The sequence below is a fragment of the Rhineura floridana genome, chromosome 8, assembly GCF_030035675.1.
Source record: "Rhineura floridana isolate rRhiFlo1 chromosome 8, rRhiFlo1.hap2, whole genome shotgun sequence".
NCBI lineage: Eukaryota > Metazoa > Chordata > Lepidosauria > Squamata > Rhineuridae > Rhineura > Rhineura floridana.
Window position 1 is genome coordinate 119,239,555 of NC_084487.1, and position 27,017 is coordinate 119,266,571.

The window sequence follows — 27,017 nt, forward strand, 5'->3', positions numbered from 1 at the left end:
GTCCAAAATGCAGTGGCCAGATTACTGTCTGTGATTCCATTTCAATCTCATAACCCCCTTTTTGAAACAGCTGCACTGGTTGCCAGCTTCTTTCCCAACTCAAGGTGCCACATTAGTGCTTGCAGCTCTAAACAACTTAGGCCCTAAATACTTGAAAGACTGCAGACTTACAGACCTTGTTGGGTGTTAAGATCAGAAGAGGGGGCCTTCTTGGTAGTTCTGCCGCCCTCAGAAGCATGGGTGGTGGCAGCCCTGGAGAGGAATCCCCTTAGTTGTAAAATTTTCTTCCCAGGGAGGTGCATCTGGAAATTTCACTATTCAGTTTTTGGCAAATGCTGAAAATGCACTTTTTTACCCTGGCCTTTGACACCTGAGATGTATATTTTTAGGACCCACCCTATTTCCTGAGTAGTTTTAAATGTAGTGTTAGAATCCCTGATCTGTAATAACTCAAGACCAAATGTTACATTATTCATGCTCTTGAAAAGGCATGCTTACACTGACCACATTTTGTATTTGTATTTTGTAATTGCTCCATTATATGACGTGGTTGAGAAAACTGGAAAAGCAGAGCATGTGTTTGATTCAAAGTTGTTATGACTTGTTCATAAGAAATGATGGTTCCTTGTTTAAAACCAACTGCCAAAGGACAGCAACTTTTCCCAAATAGTTAAATCAATAAATCATGCTCGTTCGTTTGTTAAAGTTTGGAGAATATGTACTTTGGTTCATAATTGGCTCTGCCTCCCAAGCTATTGTTTAGCATCTGGCTCTATGTCCAACTTCTTTAGCATTTGACTCCAGATAGTGGACTTTAGGATTCTAAGCAAAAAGCAAAGTAAGCCCCTGAAGTCTGGTCTGCCCATCCTTGCACTAGAGGACAGGGCTTCTGTTCCTTTATTAGCTGCATGGAAGAGAGAGGTGCAGTTTTTCTCATTCTTTTATGATAAATTCTGCCTGCGAAAAACTTTCTTCTTCACAACTATCTTCCTTTGGAGTGCATCGCCCCAATTTTTCAAATGAACTTTTTTTCAAACTGTGTGCTAAGGATCCCTGTAGTTCTAACAATAGTAGCAAAGAATCTTCCCTAACAGGCAGTTTTCCCACTACAGACATCCCCACACAATGCACAACTTTTGCAGAGAAATGTTGGGTGCATTCAACATCCAGTTTGCACAGGGCAATGGTAAAACTCAACAGGACTAGCACCTCATGTGAACTGAGCATATGCTCTACACTAGATAATAAGAAGAGTCATGCTGGATCAGAACAAAGGCTCATCTAGTCCAGCATTGTCAAGCATCCTGTTCTTGCAAAGGCCAACCAGATGCCTATGGGAAGCCTACAAGAAGAACCTGAGTACAACAGTGTTCTCCCCACTTGTGATTCCCATCAAGCTCCAACCTGCATTGCCTTCAACAATGGTGGCAGTAGAACACAGCCATTGTGGCGAATAGCCATTGATAGCCTTGTCCTCCATGCATTTGTCTAATCCTCTTTTAAAGACATACAAATTGGTGGCCATCACTACCTCATGTGGGAGCAAATTCCATCATCATATTTTAATTTATTACCTGCTCTTCACCCTGAAGTCCCTGGGTATGTTACAGCAATGTAAAAATATCCTTTAAAAATTTTTAAAATCAACTTACAACCACAAAAATAGGGTGGGTCCTAAAAATATACATCTCAGGTGTCAAAGGCCAGGGTAAAAAAGTGCATTTTCAGCATTTGCACCTCCCTGGTTGTAAGTTGATTTTAAATTGTTTTTAAGGATATTTTTAGATTGTTGTAACCTACCCAGGGACTTCAGGGTGAAGAGCAGGTAATAAATTAAAATATGATGATGGAATTTGCTCCCACATGAGGTAGTGATGGCCACCAATTTGGATGTCTTTAAACGAGGATTAGACAAATGCATGGAGGACAAAGGCAACATTACTGTTTTCGTTTTACAGAGGAGGGACACTGAGGCGATAAGCACATGGCAGAGCAGGATTTTTAAAGTTTTTTTTTTAAACTTGCAATTTTACTTGGTGTTATAACACAATTCGAAGACAAATCCTTGCCAATATATTTCACAAGAAATCTGCTAGTATTCCTGATGTACCTTCGCTGATCACTCTTATCCTGCGAGTTCACAAATATTAACATACAGCACATCCACGTGCTTGTGTTCTACTCGACTGTTAAGAAGGGCGTCGATAGAGAGCGCTATGGGAGATTTAATCGGAAGCTTAATTTTTTCTTCTTTCTCCGCCCCATAGAGTTAGAAAAAATAGGTTAGAGCAACACAAAGCTAGTTTTCGCAGCGTTGCAGTGGAGATCTGTACTTGTGACGACGCATTTCACTAATAAAGAGCGAGGTGACAGGTCTTGTAAGCCAGCATCTACAAACCTGAGTCCCAATATGTAGAGATCATGATATAACATAGTTGTGCCGCCCCCCTTCTCGAATCTGCAATATGGGTACAAGACTGAGCCACGTTGTAGTTGCAAGCTAATGTCTGTCAGGCTTCCGCATTATGAAGATAATAAACTACAGACTATATTTGCATTTGTAGCGTAATGTATTTCTTTTTTTAAGAAAAAACTAATTATTGTGTACTATAATACACGAGTTTGAAAGACACAAAGTCCTTGCTTCTAATTTTGAGGGCGGAGGGGGGCAAGCAACCGCCCACTGCCAAAGCAGAGTTATGAGAAAAACCGGGATTTCTCTATTGTCTCCTATATCTATCTATCAGTTTTATCCTTCTAAAAAGGAAAGAAAATGGCGTAGAAAGTAACCAGGAAGTCCCGTGGCGGACAAGGGAACTGTCCGTCTAAAGTAGGCATTGCGTCTTAGACTGGGCCTTCCAATGCGGCTGCGCGGGAGCGAGAGCCGGATGTTTTGCAGCGGGACTTCCGCTGGAGCGATTTAACTTGGACAAGCTCGGTGGCCTCTACGGCCGCTTTCTTTGTTTTTGGCCTGGGAGAAGGAAAACATGGACATTCTCAAGGCGGAGATAGAGCGGAAGCGGAAGCTGCTGGAGGAGAAGGAGCTGGTGGTGGTAAGGAAGAAGTAGATACCCCCAAAGAGGGGACGGGTGGCGGCGCCGGCTTTGGGGTGGGTGCGTATGGGTTGGTTGGGTTTTTGTTTTGTTTTTTTGGTAGCGGTGGAATTGGCATCATGGGTTGCTATCCCCTTGCTCACATTCCTTGAGATAGTTTATTTTATTTCTTTTATATGCCACCTTTTCTCCAAGAAGCTCCAAGTGGTGTACATGGTTCTTCTCTCTCCATTATATCCTAACAACAACCCTGGGAGGTAGGTTACCCTGAAAGACAGTGACTGAGCGAGGTCTCCCGGTGAGCTTCGTGGCTGAGCGGGGATTTGAATCCTAGTTGCCTTTAATAATGACGTGATAAGCTGGAAAGCAACAGGTGATGCTCCTATCTGCAGCATCTGCTGAATTTCTGCCGCTCATGTATATTAAAAATGGTTTAAAAAGTCTTGTCAATAACAAATGGTGGAAAGTAGTGGCTTTCTTGTTCCCCACCACCAGTCTTCAAAAATAATCTCTCTCTCTCTCTCTCTCTCTCACTCACTCACTCACTCACACACTCACACACACACACACACACACACACACACACACACACACACACACAGTGGACTGGTAAGGAAAAAAATGGAAGCACTTCTGGTTTATATCTTGAAAAGTGAATACATTTTCTGTGTGCCACCTCTTGAGTTAAACAGGACAAAATTTTACTGTTCCTTCATTGAAAGAAGCGATTCCAGCAGAAAAGTATCTATTTCTGTGGATTTTCAGCTGCTGCTAATACAAGGATTGAGGTGTTTGAGTTTTGCTATGTGTAGCTGAGAAGTCTGCATGCTGAAGTTGATCAAATAAAAGAATTTGATGTACCTGTTAAAATTCATTAGTGTATGCACTCAGTAACTTCTCTGTAATCTAAGTTTTAATAAAAACTCTAATAAGAGGAAGGAAAGTGGAATGCATGCACTTGAGCTCCAAACTTACTGTAGTTTTAAAGTACAAATTTAAAACAGCAAAATATACGTATTCAGCAGTGCGTTAAGGTTTGATTGACTTCAGGTAACGGACTTGTACATTTTAAAAAAGGCTTAGGCTGAATGACTGGAGAAGTATGTGGTTCATGGTTGAATCCATTATAACAGTTTCCCAAGTTTCTCTTGGCAGGAATGTTGAAAACCCTGCCAAGGTCTTAAAATGTTGTCACAATTTTAAATTTATGAAATTCCTCCAACTGTTGCTGTAAACTGCCCAGAGAGCTTTGGCTATGGCTAAATGTAATAAATAAATAAATATAATAAACCAGCTTCTAACTTGCAAAAGTAACTTCCAGTAAATTAAGGTACTGGAAAAAGTAGATTGAAAATGAAGTTATGTTAGTTCTTTGACATCTCTGAAGCCCAAAACACTTTAAAACATGCACTGTAGCAATAATAAGTTTTCTTTTCCAATTGCTTTTCCAGTTCTTTTGGCTACCTTCCAAATGTCACCCATATGCCAGTTTAATCAGATTGGCCCTCTGGATATTGCTGAACTACCACTCTGATCATCCCTGATGATTGGCCATACTGACTTGGGGCTAATGGGAATTGGAGTCCAGCAACATCTGGAGGGCCACAGGTTAGCCACCCTTGATTTAGAGTCTGGCATAGTGTTTTGAATAAGCTTTATTTATGCGTCTTTAAAATTTGGATTTGTGAGCCTTCAGAGTTGGTGGTTTCCAGGTTGCTTTGTTAGGGTCCCTTGAAAAATGAAATGGACTGCCTTCAAATCGATTCCGACTAATGGGCAACCCTATAAATAGGATTTTCATGGTAAGCGGTATTCAGAGGGGTTTACCATTGTCTCCCTCTGAGGCTGAGAGGCAGTGACTGGCCCAAGGTCACCCAGTGAGCTTCGTGGCTTTGTGGGGATTCGAACCCTGGTCTCCCAGGTCGTAGTCCAACACCTTAACCACTACACCACATTGGCTGTCTAGGGTTCTTTAGATAGAAGGTAATTAATGGCAGACAAGTAGGACAAGCTACCTTGAAAGACAGCTTGTCCTTCACTACCAATCTGACTGCAACATGCTGCTGCAAGAAAATTTGGGGTATGTTCTACATTTTGCTGTTTGTGTGTTCCAATGGACCCTATGAGTGATGCCTTCGGGAGTCATGTACTCCCAGTAGGGTCACCCATGGCGGTAAAGTCAAGAGAGAGGAACCAGACAAAGAACGATTCAAGAATGTCCTCAACGGCAGAACAGGTGGAGGATAACAATGTGTATGTTACAATGGCTGTGAAGGCGGATGAAGGCTGCAGTAGATAAAAGATTTCCAATTGTTGTGGTATCCATGCCATTGGATCAAAGCCTTTTTCTGTCAAGATTGTGTTGATCGTCGTGCACCTATCTCCCCACATAAAACAAATTCACGCACAGGCGTCTTCCAACCAAATCAAATCAAAACAAAAGCCCCATGGTGATCGGCGAATGGCGACGGCGGCAGGACTGTGAAATCCGGAAGCCCCTAGTCATGGACTGGCACATGGGCGGTGGATACAGACTCAGTCATCCTGGCTCAAGGACCGAGGCAGTTGAGTAGTTCGGCAGCTATATGCACGACTGAGCAGTCCTATTCAGGATCCGCTCTGCTCACCCCGTATGGGGAGGGGGCTAGAAAAGGTGCCCTAAACATAGTCTTCCTCATCTCTCTCTCTGACTGGATCACCGTGTCCAGTGGGGTTACCACTTAGCAGTTGCAAAAGACAAATGAACTTTAGAACGTGGAATATACGGACATTGCTGGACAATACAGATAGTGAACGTCCTGAACGCAGGACTGCCATCATCGCGAGGGATTGAGACGTTTAATATTGACATAGCAGCACTCCAAGAAACTCAAAGAGCAGGAGAGGGACAATTGAAGGAAGAAAAAGGAGGTTACACCTTCTTCTGGAAAGGGCTGCCTGAACAAGAACGATGAATACATGGAGTAGGCTTTGCTATTAAAAATGATCTTGTGAAGCTCTTGTCAGAAGTTCCTACTGGCATTAATGAACGACTCTCAACTCTCTGATTAAAACTCGCCAAAAACCAGCAGGCAACTATTCTAAGTGCTTATACACCAACATTAGATGCTGATGAAGACATCAAGGAAAATTTTTATACTCAGCTGGATACCATCTTATCAGAGATACCTAAGGAGGATAAAATTATCCTCCTGGGCGATTTCAATGCAAGAGTTGGGAGTAATTTTGATTTATGGCCAGAAACCATTGGGAAAGAAGGAGTTGGCAATAGCAACCTGAATGGCATTCTACTTCTGACTAAATGTGCAGAGCACATTACAAACACACTCTTTCACCAGAAAGATAAATTTAAAACATCATGGAAGCACCCTTGGTCTAAGCACTGGCATCTCCTGGATTACGTAATTGTCCATGCCAGAGATCGTCGTGATGTACTCCTCACTAGGGCCATAACGAGTGCCGATGACTGCTGGACAGATCACCAATCCACTATGGCCATTAATATTGTTCCTCAATGTAGGCTCCAAAGAAGAAATCCAAGACGTAAAATGAACATCCACGCCCTTCAAGATCCTATTCAGCGAGTCTGCTTTCAAACAACTCTCAAGAAACATCTACCTACGGAACTCCCTGAAAACGTTGAGGAACACTGGAATAAACTGAAGACTTCCATTATTGCAGCATGTGAACAAGTTATTGGATAGCAAACTAAGAAACATCAGGACTGGTTTGATGAGAATGATAGTGAGATTGGACATATCATTGACAAGAAAAGGAAAGCCTTCCAGATATGGCAAAAAGACATTAACTGTGCTGCTAAGAAAAAAAACTATGCCAGTGTAAAGGCTGAGGTCCAGAGAAGAACTAGAGAATTTAAGAACACCTGGTGGATAAAGAAAGCTCAAGAAATCCAGCATTTTGCAGATGCTCATGATGCACAGGGCTTTTTTAATGCCACAAAGGTATCTTTCTTCTAGCTACCGCAGGTAAAATCCTTGCAAGGATTCTCGCAAATCGCCTCCTACCTATCTCAGAAGACATCCTCCCTGAATCCCAAAATGGTTTCCGTCCTTCCAGGGGGATAGGTGGACATGATCTTCACTGCACGATAGCTTCAAGAAAAATGTAGGGAGCAAACCCGACCTCTGTATATGGCGTTTATTGATCTGACTAAGGCCTTTGATAATGGAAATCAAACTGCTCTCTGGACCATCCTTCTGAAAATTGGATGCCCTGATAAATTTGTGAATATTTTGCAACTCCTCCATGACAGTGACAATTTTGGATAACAATGGCTCTCAAGGTGATCCATTCAAAGTGGGATCAGGCGTCAAACAAGGATGTGTCATTGCTTCGACCTTATTTGCTATTTTCATCACCATAATTCTACACCTTGTTGAGGGGAAACTTATCGAACAGATGGAAAGCTTTTTCATCTCACGCTAAAAGCAAAAACTAAGGTATTACAACCTCTGTCGTAGAACTTCAGTATGCCGATGATAATGTAGTCTCCGCACATTCAGAGGAAGTTCTTCAAACTATCCTAAATGTCTTTGCAGAAGCATATGACAAGCTTGGCCTCTCGCTTAACATAAAAAAACCCAAAATGCCTCATCAGCAAGTGCGAATCAATTCCTCTGTAGCACCATCAATCCAGCTTAATGGTGCGATGCTGGAGAATGTTGATCACTTTTCTTATCTTAGCAGCCATCTCCTGTAAAAGCTGACATGAACGCTGAAATTCAGCATCGTCTGAGCTTGCGAGTGCCGCATTCTCCCGAATGAAGCGTAGAGCGTTCGAAGATTGGGATATTCGCAGGGAGACCAAAATGCTTATTTACAAAGCCATTGTACTACCGACCTCACTGTACGCCTGTGAAACATGGACCATCTATAAACGCCACTCCCAGTTTCTTGAAAGATTGCACCAACGCTGCCCCTGGAAAATTCTGCAAATTACTTGGGAAGATAGGCGGATTAATGTTAGCATATTGGAAGAAGCAAAGACCACCAGTGTTGAAACAATGATCCTCCAACATCAACTTCGCTGGACCGGCCATGTTGTTCAAATGCCTGATCACCGTCTTCCAAAGCAGCTACTTTACTCCCAACTTAAGGATGGAAAACGGAATATCGGTGAACAGCAAAAGAGGTTTAAAGATGTTCTCAAAGCTAATCTAAAAAAGTGTAACATGAGCGTTGAGAACTGGGAGGCCTTGGCCCATGAGCGTCCCAATTGCAGGTCAGCCATTATCAAAGGCGCTATGGACTTTGAAGAAGCACGAGTACAGGGCAAAAGGGGCAAACGAGCTAAGCAGAAGGCATGTCAAGCAAATCCTCATCGTGACCATCTTTCATCTGGAAACCTATGTCCTCACTGTGGGAGGCTGTGTGGATCCAGAATTGGCCTCCACAGTCACTTACGGACCCACTGTTAAAGACCTTACTCTGGAAGACAATCTTACTTGGCCATGAGAGATCACCAATGAATGAGATTATTGTTGCTGTTTCTGGTGATCAAAGCTCTGCACGCACAACCCTGGCTATTGGCCCAAGGGCTTTTCAATGTCAGGAACCACTCATTTAGCATCTATTTATGTATGACGTTTCTCATTCTGAGAGGTATTTTTGTGGGATGCTGGCATCTATGCACATCTGCCCCAGCTGGATCAGGTCATAGGTTTGCTGAAAGCAGAGACGAAAAGAGTTGTGGGTAATGATTTAGTCACAAAGAAAAGATAATTGTTATGCTTGATAACTTTCTGTTTCTCTTGGGAAATCCATCCCATTCTTTTCCTGTCTATCTACTAACTTGCCCTGCTTACGTATTTTACAGTTGCATCAGAGCACCTAATCTATCTTGAAGGTATAATTATCCTGAATAAATCCTAAATGTTTTACAATTTGGAATTTCTGTCTACCCAGTAATAAATGAATATGATTTATTAGATTTATAGTATTTGCTCTTAGTGAGTGTATAGAATATGCCTTTTCTAGTTGCAGTTACTTCTATCATGCCATAAATTATTGTCACTACCCATATTTAAATCATTCCGATTTGAAAGTTCATTTATCCTAGCAAGACTGCTTTCCCCAGTACAGACCAAGCCAATAGTTTAGATCTTCCAAGGAGATATTGCTGGTCTTTCTACAACCAGCAGATCGCCGTATGGTGACAGTATGGAAATAGACCTTCTCAGTAATAGCACCTGCCTTCTGGAATGCCCACCCTTGGGTAATGGGTGAGGCAGAGACAGTAATGATATTTAAATACTTCTTTAAAATGTACATGTGCATCCTGCAGGACCAGGCCCCAGGTACCCAGCCAGCTGGGACTGATTGCTACCACCTGTCTCTCTTTGGAGGGATACATAAGCCGGCTGGCTGGGGTGGCATGGGTGTTTGTTTGTTTTTTGTTTGTTTTTTGTGTGCTGCTTTTGTGTGTGTGTGTGTGTGTGTGGGATTAAGGAGGATTAATTTTATGATGTTTTAATTGGAAATTGGTTTTAAATTGTTTAGGACTGTGGTTTGTTTTTGTATATGTATATTATGTATAGCTTTTTGTTATTGTAAGTCGCCTAGAGTGTCCACTAACCTGGACAGATAGGCGACCAATAAATTTATTATTATTATTATTATTATTATTATTATGTCCAGCTTTTCTGGACTCTTAATTTTTAATTTTTTTGTTTTGTACACTGCTCAGCTTTATTTGTGGTACATGTTGTTGTTGTTACATGCCTTCAAGTCGATTATAACTTATGGTGTCCCTATGAATCAGCAGCCTCCAATAGCATGTTATAAGCCATCCTCTTCAGATCTTGTAAGTTCAGGTCTGTGACTTCCTTTATGGAATCAATCCATCTCTTGTTTGGCCTTCCTCTTTTTCTACTGTCTTCTGTTTTTCCCAGCATTATTGTCTTTTCTAGGGACTCGTGACTTCTCATTATGTGTTCAAAGTATGATAATCTCCGTTTCATCATTTTAGCTTCTAGTGATAGTTCTGGTTTAATTTGTTCTAACACCCAATTATTTGCCTTTTTTGGGGTCCATGGTATGCACAAAGCTCTCCTCCAACACCACATTTCAAATGAGTTGATTTTTCACTGATCCACTTTTTTCACTGTCCAGCTTTCACGTCCATACATAGAGATCAGGATTACCATGGTCTGAATGATCCTGACTTTAGTGTTCAGTGATACATCTTTGCATTTGAGGATCTTTTCTAGTTTTTTCATAGCTGCCCTACCCAGTCCTAGCCGCCATCTGATTTCTTGACTTTTGTCTCCATTTTGGTTAATGACTGTGCCAAGGTATTGTTAATCCTTGACAAATTCAATGTCCTCTTTGTCATCTTTAAAGTTACATAAATCTTCTGTTGTCATTACTTTCGTCTTTTTGACGTTCAGCTGTAGTCCTGCTTTTGTGGTTTCCTCTTGAATTTTCATCAGCATTCGTTTCAAATTATTACTGGTTTCTGCTAGTAGTATGGTATCATCTGCATATCTTAAATTATTGATATTTCTTCCTCCAGTTTTCACACCTCCTTCTTCTTGGTCCAATCCCGCATTCCGTATGATATGTTTTGCATATAGATTAAACAAATAGGGTGTCTCATTTTAGGAAATTGTGTTGAATGATACTGTTTATTTTTATTGTTTTTATGCAAATTGCTTAGAGATTTTATTATACTAAGCGGAACATTTTTATAAATAATCCTCTGGAAGCTAACAATTGTTTCTGAATAAAAGGTAGCCAGCCATTGGGACCAAATGGGGGAGAATTTGCTAGTGGCCCTTTTCTAGCAATCATCTTATATTAATAAATGAGTGTGGCTGATTATTATTATTTTTTTAGTACACTAGTTGGTATTACTACTTGTTAACTGTCATTTGGCAGTTAGGAATCTGACACCCTTTGCCATTATTGAAAGAATTGTCAGTTGTGTATAAAACATCATAATGTAGTAAATAATTTTGTGTCTTTCAGGGAAATAAAAAATACTTTAAACGCAGTGAGCTAGCTAAGAAGGAAGAAGAGGCATATTTTGAAAGATGTGGCTACAAGGTAATGTGATAATAGTCATGTTAGTATTTCTATTTAGCTGTGCAATGTCTGTTTGATCCTATTTTAAAAAGTTTCTACAGTAATGGAGAATTTTCTAATGATACTAATGGTAGTACAAAAAATGGGAAAATACAACAACTTCTAGTTTTAGAGGACTGGAAAAGAAGTATATTGCATAGGACAGTAGTTCCCATACTGTAGTCCATGATTGCATAGTGTCTATAAAAATACAATTAAAAAATGGTACATCATCTAGCACAGCACATTACAACAGACAGAAAAATCATTAAGTGGTCCACCAAGACCCTCAACAATTTTCAAATGGTCTGTAGCAAAAACAGTTTGGGAACTACTGGCATAGGATTTTAATGCCCAGGATAACTTATAGGAAGCTCTGTGAAGAACATTGTACTAAAAGAGATTATTTGGAATATTGGTGTAAATTTCTACAGTTTTGGAATGTGGGAACTAATGATCAAAATAATGCGCGCGAGAGAGAGATTAGAGGTAATTTAACCAGCTAGTTAACATTATGATGGACAGGACAAATTTTGAATAAGTAGATTGTTAAAATAAATGGATCATGAATGCTATTTTTATATTTCCTCTATCCTTTTTATTATTTAATTTAATAAAAAAACAAATAATTCTTTGTTCACTATTGCACTTCAGCCTGTAAACGAGAAGCCACCAGGAGAGGTATGAGCTCTCAAGCAAAATTTGCAATGCAGGAGGAGGCATGCACGGATATGCAGCGATTTGAATTTGTGTTTATAGTTTGGCTTCTTCTGTGAAGGGCATGAGGCTGCTTGAGAATAAAGCTTGTTTTCTTTTGAAGTTGTGCTCTAGCAGGCATGTACCTTGGATCTGTTATAACCAACCCCCCCCCCCACCTCATAAAATGAAGTAGAGGCTGCTCATCTCTAGAGACTGGTCCAGTTTTCTTTGGGTGTCTTCAATGCTTAAAAGTCCAGCAAAGAAGCATAGAATTGGATGGTATCATCTTTTCTTAGGTTGTAATCCTAATCTCACTTACATGGCAATAGGCCCCATTGACATCAGTAGGACTTAATGTTTGAATAGACATGATTAGGATTGCACTGTTGGCACAGAATATCCAGTTTTTGAAATACTATGAAATGCAGCTTGTATTTTTTGTTATTGTTCAGTTAGGAAGGAAATAATAAATTGGCTTGAATTTAAGACACCTAACAAATGAGTCATCTGTAAGGCCTTTTCTCCCCTCCCCTCCTTTGTATGTCTTCAAAGCAGTTTGGATGTGAGTAGGATAGAAATATTAATTATGGGAAGGAAAAGAGGTAAACTTCTTACCTTAGTGATACCCAACTAAGTCACACTCGGAGTAGACCATTGAATTAATGGACTTAATTAATTAATGGAATTAATGGAACCAGTTCAGCTTTATTTCTGTACTGCTCATAGGCCATAACAAAAAATATAGTACATAAAATGATAAAATATCTTGCAAGTTGATACGGTGAAGCTGGGTTATTGTGGTAATCATGGTAACAATCACAACATGAGATTAAATATAAGCCGCATCAGATTTAGATAAATATAAAACATAATAAAACTAAATAATTGTCAATTTGCTGTCCTGACCCCAAAATCTGCTACCTGAAGCAGGCCATCTCACTCTGCCTCATGGTATGGCCCATCATGTTTGATAAATCCAGCTGGCCTTTGAGAAGATGACTCTGTATATCTTTGGTAAGTCCTCATGCCTGTTAAAATCAAATCAGTGGTGATGAAGAAGTCTGAACTAAGATGTTGTGGGCAGAGGTTCCTAAAAGTCTCTTTTGGAGAGAAGTATTAACAGTAATATAAAGGCAATTCCATTTGACATCTGATACAGTAGGGCCCCATTCATATGGCAGGTTCTGTTCCAGGGCACCGCCGAAAAGCGAAAACCACTGGAAAGTGGGGCCCTACTCAGCTGTAGTGTGTGAGCTCCAACCACCTCGCTCCAGCTGACAGCGATCAGCTGTAGCGTGTGAGTTCCCTGCGCTACAGCGGACAGGGATCAGCTGTAGCGCGCGATCAGCTGCAGCACACAATCAGGGATCAGCTGCAGCGCGCGACCTCCCCACGCTTCAGCTGATCACGTGCTTCAGCTGATCACGTGCTTCAGCTGATCACGTGCTTCAGCTGATCACGTGCTTCAGCTGATCACGTGCTTCAGCTGGAGTGCGGGGAGCTCACGTGCTCCAGCTGATAGCTGTCAGCTGGAGTGCGGTGGCTGGAGCTCCCTGCACTACAGCTGATCACCCTGCTGGCGCCACTGTATTAGCGGAATGCTGAAAAGCGGGGCACCAACAAGCAGGGTCCTACTGTATTTCAAATATACTATATCAAATATGCAATGAAACTTAGCTTCTATGAAGTATGGTATTTTTAAACTTATTATTTTTATTTCCTTGCAAAATGTATGAAAAATGAAGATTTATAACTTCTCTTAGAAGTGGGAGTATTGTGACTCAGACCATCTAGCATCATTTGGGCTTACTGATGAAAGTAGGCAAAGCTAGAACTCCATGGGGTAGTGTGCACAGGTCTGTACCTTCAGGAGTGGCATGACTCTAAGGGAGAAGGCAAAATGTGAGGAAGGTGGCTGCTACAGAGGGTCTAGTATAATTATCTAGGAAAACATTCTTTTTTATTTTCAGGCTGTCAGTACAGTTTCACTAGCTTACATGGCAGTAATATCAAGGAGTTGTGCAATTTCACGTTAGTCCTTGATGCTTGTGCTCTACTTAGAGAAATTAGGTTAAAATATAAGGAGTGTGGATGGAACCAGTTTCCCAAGGAATCTTGTTAAATAAACACAACTGGAGAAAGTCTAACTCGCCCAAAGCTTTCATAGCGCTTCCTGGATCTCAGCATTTCATTTGAATATTGTTAATGTATTTAAAATGAGGCAAAAAGCTGGCAACATTTTACAGATTTAGGTGCTTTTGCTTTGCTTAGACTGCCTTCGTTATAGGTGTTTGAGTTGCTTGTAAAGAGGAAGTACTGAAAGAAAGTACTTTATTATTGATTTGATTTGGCACAGACATTGCTTGTAACAGTTCAGCTGAAAGAATGGCTTAAATCTTTTTTTTTCATCTGGGAGTTCTCCTTTATTATCATAACTAACTTCTCTTACAGATATTCATGCGTATGATCATGCATTTTTAAAATATTGTTTCATGCAATGTGCTTAGTGCTTCTATCCTGTAAAATCACTGCCTTTCAAGATATTTTTGCTTACTCCTTAAATGGCTCTGGATGTGCACTGTGTATTCCTCTGGAGCTTTTGCCAAGGAATAGATAATCGTCTTGAATGACATTCTGCATAAATAGGTGAAGTTATTGCCTGTGTTTATGACACTAAATGCCTGATACGTATTTCTTGAAAGTATGAGACATTTCAACCAGGCTGTCATTGTTTTCACAGAAAAATAATAGCTGAGATTGACTCAAGGCTCAGTTCATATGTAATGGCAAGCTATGGTTTGGCTTCCCTGCCCTTTCATGTGCTCAGATTTTCTCCATCACATTTTGGTTCAGTCAAAAGTTGCCATTGTATTTGGTGTGGGCAAACTATAGTTTGTGCAACCCATAGTTTGTCTCCAAGTTACAGTTAGAAACAATGGTTGCCAGTTATGTAGCAGTGTCATTGCTATATGTAGTAAGCATAGCTCTTTCTTTGTCTGCTTCCTGAGTGGCTAATTAGTTACCTGTATTACCATAATCTCAATATATTTAATACCATATTAATTATGTGTGATAGGCTTCCCTTCACAGAAGTTTTTGCTTTGCTTTGTCTGAAATTCTAATTTCTTCCATACTTTTTGGAGGAGAAAACTGAGGAATGCTTGCAGTCTATAGTTTATCTACAGTATATGAAACTTCTGTAGAAAGTTGTGCAACTCTGAGGGCAAAGCAAAATCTAAAATAAGTTAAATTATTGACAGTACTTAGAGGTTTTAGTCGGTTTTTGCATGTCAGCTCTACTGCATAGTGCTATTAGCTGCCCTTAGAAGCAATCCATATTCCTGAGAGTTAGATTTTTTCTGTACCTACATTTAAACCTGTGGGTTATGTTATGTTCCTTGTTACTACCTAGGTTCAGCAGGAGGAGGAAGAGGAGCAGCAGACAATAACTTCATCAAATCCAGTACTGGAATTAGAGCTTGCAGAGGAGAAGTTGCCTATGACTCTTTCTAGACAAGAGGTAAAGACAATAGGCAGGCCATTAACAAATCTAAGGGGTACTTTTATTTCATAGACTGCGAATTTTAGTTGTCATGTAGTAACTGTATGACCATGAAACCATACAAGAGACAAAGACACTAGCTAGCTAAATATATGAGAATGTTCACTAGGCTAGTTTTTCTTTATGTAGAAAAATTCCACAACAGTTCATTTTACTTCCATCCAGTCTTTGAATTGCCTACAGCCAGTGCAGACATAATGATGGCTCACTCTTAACTGCAGATAAGAGATCAGGAGTTCTCTCTCCCTTTCCTCCTACTCTTTTTGGACTGCGTCTGACCATAACTGCAGTTAAAGGGAATATCAGCATTGGGTGATATCCAATGTTAATCATACTCTGATTAGAACCATTGAAATCAATGTACTTAAGCACACTGATTTCATGGGGTCTACTTTACTGTTGGATATCACCCATTGATTTTAACTGTGGTTAAGGCTAATCAGGATTTTTACTGAATCTGGATTTTAAAACCATTTTTAAACTGTGGTTTCAAATCCTGATTTAAATAAACATTCCAAGGTGTGGACATATAACTTAATTGTAGTTAAATTGGAAAGCTCATTCTAGAGAGAGGCTAGAACCTGTAATATATGCACCAGCCCTCCAGATGTTACTGAACTACAGCTCCCATCATTTCTGACCGTTGGCCATGCTGGCAGGGGCAGATGTAGCCCAACAATATTTGGAGGGCACCACATTAGCTATCCCCTCCCCTCATGCATCTGAGATAATGTATTACTTTCAATCCAGATTTCAAATGTGTAGCATATACCTGTACGTATTGGCCCCAAAGTGTAGCCTGGGCATTCAAAAGGTTAGTGTTTCTTACTAATGCATCTTAGGTTCTCTCCTTCTCCATCACAGAACTCTGGTAGTGTATGTTCCATATGTTGGAGCGGTAACATTTGAAATGATAATTGTCTGTCCATTGATGTTTAACTAACCAGCTGCTGTTTGTCATCATTACGTATATTATTGTTCATACTGTGCCCTTTAACAAGAAAAAGAGATTAGGTTATATCAACGATACATTTTGTGAAAATGAGCCAAGTACAATGCTTGAGTTGAAATGCCCTGTGAGGTTTATACCCAAATGGGGATATATCTTGAATAGCTTTGTTTCAGTGTGTGTGATGCTGTTTTGTGTTAAGCGTGTGAATGGGCTTGTTCTGTTTTCCTTCATTTGTTTGAAAGAAACACTCTGACTTCTTGCAGGTCATTAGAAGACTGAGAGAAAGAGGTGAACCTGTCAGGCTCTTTGGAGAAACAGATTATGATGCCTTTCAGCGGTTGCGAAAGATAGAAATTCTAGCACCAGAAGTGAACAAGGTAAATCGGTGTGTAAGCATGAGAGAGGTCATTTAAGCGACTATGAGTGTGCCACATTTTCTATCTGTAATGTGGCATCTTGTGTCTTCAGCTTTTAATGCAACTGTGTATATACTTCTGAAATATATATTGTAAAATAGTGTAATCCCGAGTAGGGAAACACAGGGGATGCCTTCTTCCATCTAGTTATGAACTCATTGGTACAATTTGGTGTTATAAATAATGGTTTTGATATGGAGAGAGCCTGAATTGGGACCTTTTAAATTAGCATATACTACACTGTCCGTGGTAGGCCAATTGGAGTAAAGTCAATATGGCTGAGCTAGTGGGACTGAATCTGTGCTGCCCCTCTGGGTTGCCTGCCTGGCTATATGCATTCACCTGAATACCTTCATGGCACATTGAGTATGTGGCTTTTTTAGAGAACATGTTGCTTAGAAAACCAATTTAAAAGTCATGAATTATGGTTTGGCACAACTAATTTTTAAGTATATTAGTGTACCGAAACTTAGCATCAGTTCATACATCTAGTGGGTTCTATGTGATCACCTCCAGAGAAAGGGAACAGCAATCACTCAAATTGTGGCAGCCATATTTTCCCCCCACTTGGAGGTCCTAATTCGTATGAATGACACTTGCCACACTATCTTGCCAGTGACTCAGTATGCCCTGAAAGATGTCTGTGTAGGATTTGCCAGTGATATGAATTGTCTTGTAATGCTAAATCATACAGTTGAAACCAACCAACTGGGTTAAGTAGTCTGATGTCATGTTACTCAAAGTCCGTATATAAAAAATTGCAAAGCACTTAAGCAAACATTTTTTCCAGGGGTTTGACTATGACATGTTTTTCAGATTAAGTTGACATACTCTTAACTGTTGTCTTTCTTTCTGTAGGGATTGAGGAATGACCTGAAAGCTGCTTTGGATAAGATTGATCAACAATATTTGAATGAAATCGTAGGCGGTCAGGAACAGGGAGAGGATGACACACAGAATGATCTCAAAGTCCATGAAGAGAACACAACTATTGAAGAATTGGAGGTACTTTATTCATTTTTTGTTGTTTCCAGACTGTGACCAGGGCTCCATGCTGGTAAATAAATTCTGCGCCAAGAAAAGATGGATTCTGCAACCTGTATACATTACAAAAATTGAGAATGTGCATAATTCTTATTTGTCTAATTTTACAAGGTTTATATTTTCTTACTAATTTATTTAGTCATAGGCAAGGGCACAGGAACCCCATCCCCAGATTACTGGAAATCTTATTCAGCTAATTCTTGGGCTTCAGAAATCTGTGCAGGACTTGGCCACAGTGGCCAAATTGCATGGAGACCAGCAGAAATCTGCCCTGCTAGCCTTTTGTTATGACTCCCTTACCTGCTCTTTTTAAGAAGGCTTTCGGGGACAGCATGATTTGGCTAAAATATGAGGAGGCGCATTGGGGAGAGGTTTCTGGATGTTGTTATGGGTTCCCTTAACTTCCCATTCCCTACTTGGAACACAGATTGGCCAGCACATTTTCATGCATATGGTTGCAGCTATAGTGGCCAGAAGCATGCTATTCTCCTCCTGAAACTTGCTGCCTAGCAATTTCCATGATTCAGCTCTAGACCTGCTCTCCAAACAGAAAACAAGTCTGCTTCTTCATTTGCAGGACAGTTCTTCAGATTTTTGAAGACCGTTATTACGCCTCCCCTCCCCTTCATCTCCTCTTCTTCAGGCTAAATATGCCCAGCTCCTTCAACCGTTTCTCATAGGACTTGGTTTCCATACCCCTCACCATCCTGGACACCCTCCTCTGGACACCCTCTAGTTTTCTTCTAGTTGATCAGATTCCTTAATATGCCACCAAAACTAGACACAGGACTGCAGATGTGGCTTGAACAGCAGTGCAGAAAACTATTACTGTTTGTAATCTGAACACTGTGCTTCTGCTAATGCCAGTTAAGATTACATTCACTTTTTTTAAATAACCACATCATACTACTGGCTTGTGTTGAGCTTGTGATCAACTAAGACACCTATGTCTTTTTCATGTGTACTGCTGCTTAGCCAGGTCTCCCCCACCTTAAACTTTTGCCTTTGATCTTTTTTGTACCTATCTACAGGACTTTAGTTATCTCTGAATTTTGGCTCAGTGTGCCAGCCTGTCAAAGTAGTTGTACTTCTGAATCTTGATTCTGTCTTCTAAAATGAAAGCTATTTCTCCCAGCTTCATGTGATCTGCAGTTTTGATAAGCATCCCGTCTATGCCCTTATGCAAGTCATTTATAAAAATATTTGCTCAGAAACCAAGGATAGAGCCCTGTGGCACTTCACTTGAGACCTCTCTTTAGGTTGATGCAAAGCTATTAATCAGCACTTGTTATGGTTATTCAACTAGCAGTGGATCCATCAGACAGTAGAATTATCCAGCCCATGTTTTCTCATCTTGTCAACAAGAATATCATGGGAGACCTTTTCAGATGCTTTGCTGAAATCAAGAAATGCTGTGATTATGGCATTCCTATGAACTACTAAAGTAGTAACTCTCTTTAAAAAAGGAGATGGTTTACTTGGCATGATGTATTCTTCACTAAACCCTGACTCTTAATAGTCAATGCACTGTTTTCAAAATGCTTACAAACTAACTACTTAATAATCTGTTAGGTATCAATATTAATTGTTATTAATCAATATTGGTCTGAATTTTCCTGGACTCGACTTTCTACCCTTTTTTGAAGACAGGTACAATATTTGCTCATCTCCCGTCTTTGAGCACCTCCCCAGTTTTCCAAGAATTCACAGACAGTGACTGTGAAGCAAAACCTGCAAACTCCTTCAGCTCCCTGGGATGTAATCCATCTGGCCCTTGGTCATATAAACTACCCAGATCCCATGTAACTGTGTTCTTATTTATTCTGGGCTGTCTCTCCTTATGTCATTCATTCTCCTTTTCCCAGTTTGAATACAATTCCCCTTATGGAAAGCCAGGACAAAATTAGAGATAAGTTGTTCCATCTTCTATCCATCACCTGTTAAAACTTCTCTGAGCGGCTGACTTATCCCTTCCTTCTTCTTCCTCTGAACATATCCAAAGAAACCCCCTTTGTTCTTTTTTTAGCATCACTTGTAAGCCTTTGTGTGTTCTGCGATTTAGCCTTTCCTACGCCATTCTTACAGGTTTGGGCCACTCTGTTGAACTCATCCTTGGTTAAGTGTCCCTCCTTCTGTCTCCTGTGTATGTCCTTTTAAAATCACGACTCATTGGAATGCCTTGTGTAGCCAAACTGGCTTCTTTGGATGTCTCTCTTCCTGGGACATTTTGTGACTGTTTTTTCACTATTTCCACTTTCAGAATTTTCCATCCCTCTTGGACTTTTCCCCCTTCAGAATTTCTAGCCAAGGGATCCTACAGCTTTTTGAAATTGGCTTTCCTAAACACCAAGTTACACATCTGACTACGCTCAGTTTTCATATCCCTTGCAATCAGGTAGGAGCTGCCTTATACCAAGTCAGACCATTTATCCATCTAGCTCAATACCACTAACAGTGACTTGCAGTGGTTCTCCAGGGTTTTAAGCAGGGGTCTTTCGTAGCCGTACCTGGAGACACCACGGATTGAACCTAAGACCTTTGGCATGCAAACTGGCGCTCTACTATGGAGCTATGGCCTTTTCCCCTTGGAAGCACAAATTCCAAGATGACATAGCCACTTTTCCTCAAGTCTCCCACCACTTCAGCCAGTCTTTAAGTCCAAGATCACAGCTCCTACCTTCTGAAAGTTTGTCAGGAAGCCAAGAGTTTATCACACATTGTATTGTTAGCAGAGTAACACAGAGTAAAGTCCTTCCATTACTACAATTGCTTGCCCTGTTTTAGGAACACATCATCCCCATTTGTATACTGCCACAATGGTACCACTTTTGTTTTTCTCCTCTTCTGTCCATACCCAGATGCTTTCAACAGACCTTCCATTCTCAGATTCATGGATTTCGGTGCAGGTATGTGTCTGTCTGTCTCCCCCTCCCTTTCTTGGGTCTATTCCTTTAGAGGAAGACAAACCCTTCAGGTACTCTATTCCATTCATAAGCCTCTTCCCACCAGGTTTTTGTGATACCTGTCAGTCCATGTTGACCTTCCTGTATTAGGATGGCAAGTTCATCCTGTTAATTTTGCATACTCCATGTGTTAGTATGTAGACATCAGAGGCTATGAGTGTAACGCCCTCCGAGTTTCCCTGCTGTGTTTACTTACAAGTTGTCCTGCATCTTCCTTTGTCACACATGTTCTTGTCCCTCCTTCATGGCTCAGCTCTTATCTTGGGGCTTTTGATTCCCTTCCCTGCCAGATTAGTTTAACAACCTTCTTGCTCAGGCTTGCAAGGAGAAGGGGCACAGCTCAGTGGCAGAGCATTAGCTTTGCATGCAGAAAATCCCAGTTTCAATCCATGGCATCTCCAGGCAGGGCTGGGAATGCCCCCTAACTGAAACCGTGGAAAGCCACTGCCAGTCGGAGTAGAAAATACTGAGCTGGATGGGTTGAGGATCTGACTCAGTATAAGGTGGCTTCCTATGCTGTCTCCCAAGAGACCAAACCTTTCCTGATGATCAGCGGGAATGGATGGCAATCATTGGATTTGCTGAGTCTCTGCAACCTCTCTGTCATATCTCGGAAGACATCACCTCTCCTGAAACGACATGTCAGATCTGCACAGAGCTGTGTCTGTCCCTCTCAGGGAACCGAAGACTCTCTTTTGTTCAGAGGAACAAACTGAAACATTCCATAGGACATGTGCAAACACTTGGCTATAACTTGGGTACTGCTCTTAACCCTAACCTATGAAATCTAAAAAGGAGAGCCTTTCAATAATGCTATTAAATACCTCCTGATGTTATCTGGAATATGGTATTCTTTATATAAACTTGCATCCATTTTTGTTGTCGGAAATGCACATGAATAGAAATTCTCTTCTTCTTTTTCTAGGCTTTGGGAGAAGCTTTAGGACAAGGGGATGATAATAAAGACATGGATATCATAACCAAATTCTTAAAGGTAAAAAGCCTGGCAAGGAAGAACCTCTGAGCGATAAGCAAAAATTGATGTGGCTGGGCCATAATTAATTATCAGTATTATTCTATATGTGGAAAGGCTTTAGTTCACTTATAGATATGATTGTTAAATATTTACACGCCAGCCGTAAGCATATTCATTCAGAATTAAGTATCATTGCAAGTAATATTTACTTACAAGCAAATTCATGGGATTGGCGCTTTAGTATATGGACACTGTTCATATTTGGCCACTGTGTGGCAGTATGGCTTAAATTTGTTTGTCATCTTCAGTTTCTTCTTGGAGTCTGGGCTAAGGAGCTGAATGCGAGAGAAGATTATGTGAAACGTGGTGTACAAGGAAAGCTAAATAGTGCCACTCAGAAGCAGACGGAATCATATCTAAGACCTCTGTTCAGAAAACTTCGGAAAAGGGTAACTTCGTCAACCCTCATGTCTTAAGTCCCTTACCAGATTCAGACATGGGTTTACCACCAGAGAATTCTTCACCACCTTTACCACCACCCACTTTGTTTTCAATCTAGCTTGATGAGTTCTGAGAACTCAAAAACTTGCACGCTATTTTATGACGCTTTGGTTGGCCTAATAAAGATTTTGCCCTAAACTGGATTTTGGAATTCAGCAAGATTGCTTTTTCTCAGTCAACTGTTTTCTAACTATGTTACACAGGGGATGGGGAATCTCTATCCTTTGGACCAAATCCTGCCTGCCAGGTTGTTTTGACCAAGCTACGCTCACTGCCTTGCATTTATAACTTCAGGTGTGGGGCAAGCATAGGTGCAGTTTGGCCAAAAGCAGTGCTTCCCAAACAAAGAGGAGGCTACCAGCTGTGTATCTGAATACCCTGCTGCTCTGGAGGCACCTGTCTATGTCAGTAACTCATGCACAAATACAGGGGTTGGGTTTCTTTTGGCTCATTAGTTCTTACGCACTGTCTCTAAAAGTAAACATTTTTGGCTGTAAGGGTCAATCATTCCTCCAGTCTTGATTAAAATTCACCAAAGCAAAATACCTTGCATTTTAAGAACGTACCTATAGCCCACAGATATTTCTATCAAACTTTAAAAAGCAGGGAAATTAGGCAGCTATAGTGAATGCACCAGGGGAACAGGAAACCTGACCACCTCTCTGAGATATTGGACTGCCCTACATATTGGTCAAAATGCAAACACAATTTGGGTTGCTCTTTCACAGTCCAAGCCACTTGCTGATAGGTAAAACTGACCGGGAGGGGGGAGGGACAGAGGGCTGAAGTGGACAGGGGAGGGGGAGGAGGAAGGGAGAGGAAAGGAGAAGGAGGGGAAAGGCAGGTCTGATCATTTGCATGATTATTGAGTTCAATCGGATTTACTCCTATGCAATATTGGTTAGGATAGGAAAAACTGACCATGGGGGAGTTAAGCAGTGAAGCATTTAGTTGCCCATTTGATTTTTGATTTTTTGTCTGTCTTTAGACTATTCCTGCAGACATCAAGGAATCGATAACGGACATTATCAAGTTCATGCTGCAAAGGGAGTATGTGAAGGTAGTGAACGCTTAAGAAGAGTCCATGATATTTGTGTCCTGAATCTTAATTGGATTAAGGCAGGGTTAGGAAACTGGATCTGGCCAAATTTGACAGGAGAGTGGGATTGCCTTCTTATCATTCACCTGATGTCACAGTGATGTCAGGTGACATGGTGCTTGGAAGCCCTGCAAGCACTGTTGATCAGCAGGACTTCAAAGCATAGTGCAGGGCTCTTGGCAAGCTTTGAAGCCCTGGCAATCAGCTGATCATTGGCACTTCAGAGTACTGTGCAGGGCTCTTTGCAAACTGATCTGCATCACTTTTGACCTGGGCCAGCTTTTTTTTAAGCTGTCTAACCTGATGTCATATGTTGTCACAGCTTTCACGTTCTTCTGTGAACATTGTCAAACACTGATCATCTGGGCTGCAGATTAACAGCAGGACTGTATCCAACTTCTGAAGAGTTTTGTCTAAATTAATAAGATCTGGGGCATGCCGGGATTTTTTTTAAACTGAGTTAGTGGGATTTTTACTATTTCTAGAAATTTTAATTTTATTGCAGTGTCAAATGCGTGTATATAATATAAGTGTGTATATAATAGTTTTAATTATAGTGAAACTTTCACATAAAGCTTGTAAGCGTGGAGGCTATGAGGTCCTCTGGGCTCCTGCCCCCAAATTGTTAAGCCACATCTTGAAGGCTGGAGCTCTTGGCTTTCTATCTTTTAGCTATTTCTGTATGCTCTGTGTTTTCTATAGGCTTTGTATCATTCCTGCCTGGTGCCTTTTGCCTTGTCAACTAGTGACTCATTTTTATTTCTGCAGGCCAATGATGCCTATCTTCAGATGGCCATTGGGAATGCTCCTTGGCCTATCGGCGTCACTATGGTTGGCATCCATGCTCGAACTGGTCGAGAGAAGATTTTCTCAAAGCATGTGGCTCATGTTCTCAATGATGAAACTCAGAGAAAATACATCCAGGTAAGATAAAAAGTGGTAGATTCATTGTCCAGAGATCCACTTAAGAATTCAGCATTTGTAAGCACAAATAACATAAGGGAAAATCTGGTAGATTTGGACCCACCCTGTTCTACCCAGTAGCTGCAATCCTTGTGGATTCTTTCCATGTTTGATCTTGGTCACTGTGATGTGTTACCAATGTACCATTTTGTATTTATCGCTGTAGGGCTTGAAGAGGCTGATGACCATTTGCCAGAAACACTTCCCTACAGACCCATCCAAATGTGTGGAGTACAATGCATTGTGACAATGTGGCAGTTGATTTCTGCTCTTGAATATATGGATTGTGAGAGAAGAAAACAGTCTCTATGAGAACACTTAATTTGGGAATTGGCATGAACTGGAATGGGAGAAGAAAGGCAGGCAGCTTTACCTAGGCTCAGTCTAACAGGTCACATTCATTTGTCTTTTGATTAACATGTATATTTTCTTCAAATTCAGAGTTGGCACATATTGCAAGCTTGTTACTCTAGCTTTAATTGAGGGCAGGTTTTGTGTGTTTTTTTCCTTTTAATTTTTAGCAGAGCAAACGGTTCAGTTCTAGTCTGCCTTTTAGATTTCAAGCCATTTTGCTTTTTAAAGATTGATTTGAAGCTGAGTCACAAATTTGGAGCTGAGTTGTATTTATTGCTGTACATAGGACCATTATAATTTCTTGTACTGCATTTACAGGAAAAAATATTTTTAAGAAATGTACACAGAGTGGTGAAATGTGTCAGTTTTTTTAAATGAACCTTTTTTCACAATTGTCACTGGGACACTACACAGTGTAGCGCGAGAGCTTTGGGGTTAACAGAACTGGTCTAAACTGGAATTCTACTATCTCTTTTCTGTGCTTGTGATTTATGACTTTGTTATAAAATACTATCTTTTCTGCGTTGGGAGAATTTCTGTGGCACTGAAGTTTGTACAATAATTTGGAAGATAATGATCCTATTAAGTAAGTGGTAAAAGGAAGAGATCTTTCAAAGAACCCATCTCCACCCTTTACTAGGACCTGGTAGTAAAGGACATAGATTTGCTTGTTGTTAACTACTAAAGAATGGAAGGTTGAATATTCTTGTTGTTTATCATTATTTTTAATGCCACCAGTGTGGATGGCACTTTACAGAACAGCAATAAGGGATTGCTCTTACAATCTAAAATATGACATGAGGAGAGTGAAAAGAGAGAGGGGAGGGAAGATGGAGGGCGAGCGTAAATGGGTAAGAATGCATTCAGTTGCATGTTCTTAGGGTAGCAGATTTGGAAATAAAAGCAAAATGTGTAGAATGGGTACTTTACAGCATCAACTACTACAGCATCAACTAATTATAGGTTTTCCAGACAACACTGTTTTCAGTGAGAACCTAATCCATTTTAATTAAAGGTGTACAGGACCTGTTTTTTATGTCTATATCTATCTATCTATTACACATACAGAAACAAGATTAATATTTCTACCCTGTTCTGCCTGTTAAAATGCAAGTACATTCAGTTTATGTGAAAGAGTAAAGTGGGAGCCTCGAGAATCTCCTTAAAGGAGGATATTTCAGAAGAGCAGAGCCACTACTGGGGATACTTGAGGAATTCAGTCTCGGTGAATTCTGATGCAAACTGATCTGATATGTACCTCCCCAGACTCAGGCGTAGATTGGAACATAATTATCCTTTGGATTTCACATTTCTCTGAATTTTGTATTACATCTTTTACAATGTGTATTTTAGGATAAAATATATTTAGAAATATCTTTTATGACTGATATCCAACAAAGTTGTTCTGTTAGCACACAGACTTCTGTGCAGCAGAACTTCCCCTCCCTCTGCCCCTAAAACTGTTCTGTTTTCCCTTTCCCTCCCGAGTAGGAGTGCAGAGAGAGGAGAGGGAGGGGAGCTCTGTTGCGCAGCCAGAAGTCCTTGTTCCTCCCCTCCATTCTGCTTAGTTGGATACCACCCTATTTAAATGGTTTTTGTGCATATTAAAAATGCACAGACTAATGCAGGAGTGGAATGGTTTTGTGAATTTGTGCAGAAATGGGACAGCCCTTTACTCATGTGCTCATTTGCCTAATAGTCCAATATGATGACACAGAGAGTAGGCCTTCCAAGACAAATCTCTAAAGCAGAGGCAGTATTATATAGAAGCAGATAGTCCTTGAAGCAGTTGGGCCCAAGATGGTTGGGGCTTGATGATTCCTGTTCATTCTTACTGTGTTCACGTTAGGGATTAGTAGCATATGGGTTATAGCCTGTCCTGAGTCCCTTTTCAAGGCACAGGCTCCTATCAAAACTTTTGTGTAAATGTTTATTTTATTTATTTATTTATTTTAAAATATTTCTAGCCCGCTCTATTTTAACCAGAAACTCAGAGCGGCGGACAGCAGCAGTAGAATAAAAACTATACAATACACCCAATACATACAATCAACAAGTTAAAAAACATACAAAAAAATTATTTTACTATCGTAATTTGTTAAAATTCCTATTCTGCGTTTAGTTTAAACACCGTCCGGAAAAGGAGTGTCTTAACCTGGCGGCGGAATGCCAAAAGTGAAGGGGCCAACTGTACCTCTACTGGTAAAGCATTCCAGAGTCTGGGAGCGATGACAGAGAACGCCCTGTCTCTAGTTCTTGATAAATGAGCTTGTGAAGCTGAAGGAATCACAAGAAGCATATCCTCAGAGGACCTCAATGTACGGGAGGGTTCATAACAAGACAACTGGTC

At 40.6% G+C, this 27,017-nt stretch overlaps 1 protein-coding gene across 4 annotated transcripts; it reads left to right on the forward strand.

The window, feature by feature from the left end:
• The first annotated feature begins 2,797 nt into the window (after positions 1–2,797).
• Positions 2,798–25,706, forward strand: PRPF18 (pre-mRNA processing factor 18). Of its 4 annotated transcripts, XM_061582287.1 has the most exons (12): positions 2,798–3,053; positions 11,043–11,120; positions 11,793–11,819; positions 15,250–15,357; positions 16,615–16,728; positions 17,626–17,772; positions 20,670–20,717; positions 21,700–21,768; positions 22,059–22,199; positions 23,240–23,311; positions 24,119–24,274; positions 24,480–25,706. In XM_061582287.1, exons 1-12 carry the CDS (start codon positions 2,988–2,990, stop codon positions 24,558–24,560), a joined length of 1,107 nt encoding a protein of 368 aa, XP_061438271.1. In that variant the 5' UTR covers positions 2,798–2,987; the 3' UTR covers positions 24,561–25,706. The 4 variants fall into 4 exon arrangements, with proteins under 4 accessions (XP_061438271.1, XP_061438273.1, XP_061438272.1 ...); XM_061582289.1 differs by lacking the exon at positions 20,670–20,717 and having other exon boundaries at positions 2,799–3,053; XM_061582288.1 differs by lacking the exon at positions 11,793–11,819 and having other exon boundaries at positions 2,800–3,053; positions 24,480–25,703.
• The last annotated feature ends 1,311 nt before the right edge of the window (positions 25,707–27,017 follow it).

Bases quoted from the DNA above. Each gene is read 5' to 3' on its own strand.
- PRPF18 (XM_061582287.1), top strand. From the start codon at position 2,988: ATGGACATTCTCAAGGCGGAGATAGAGCGGAAGCGGAAGCTGCTGGAG. The intron at 15,358-16,614 runs GTAAAGACAATA...GACTTCTTGCAG, and splicing joins TGACTCTTTCTAGACAAGAG to GTCATTAGAAGACTGAGAGA. The intron at 17,773-20,669 runs GTACTTTATTCA...GTCCATACCCAG, and splicing joins CAACTATTGAAGAATTGGAG to ATGCTTTCAACAGACCTTCC.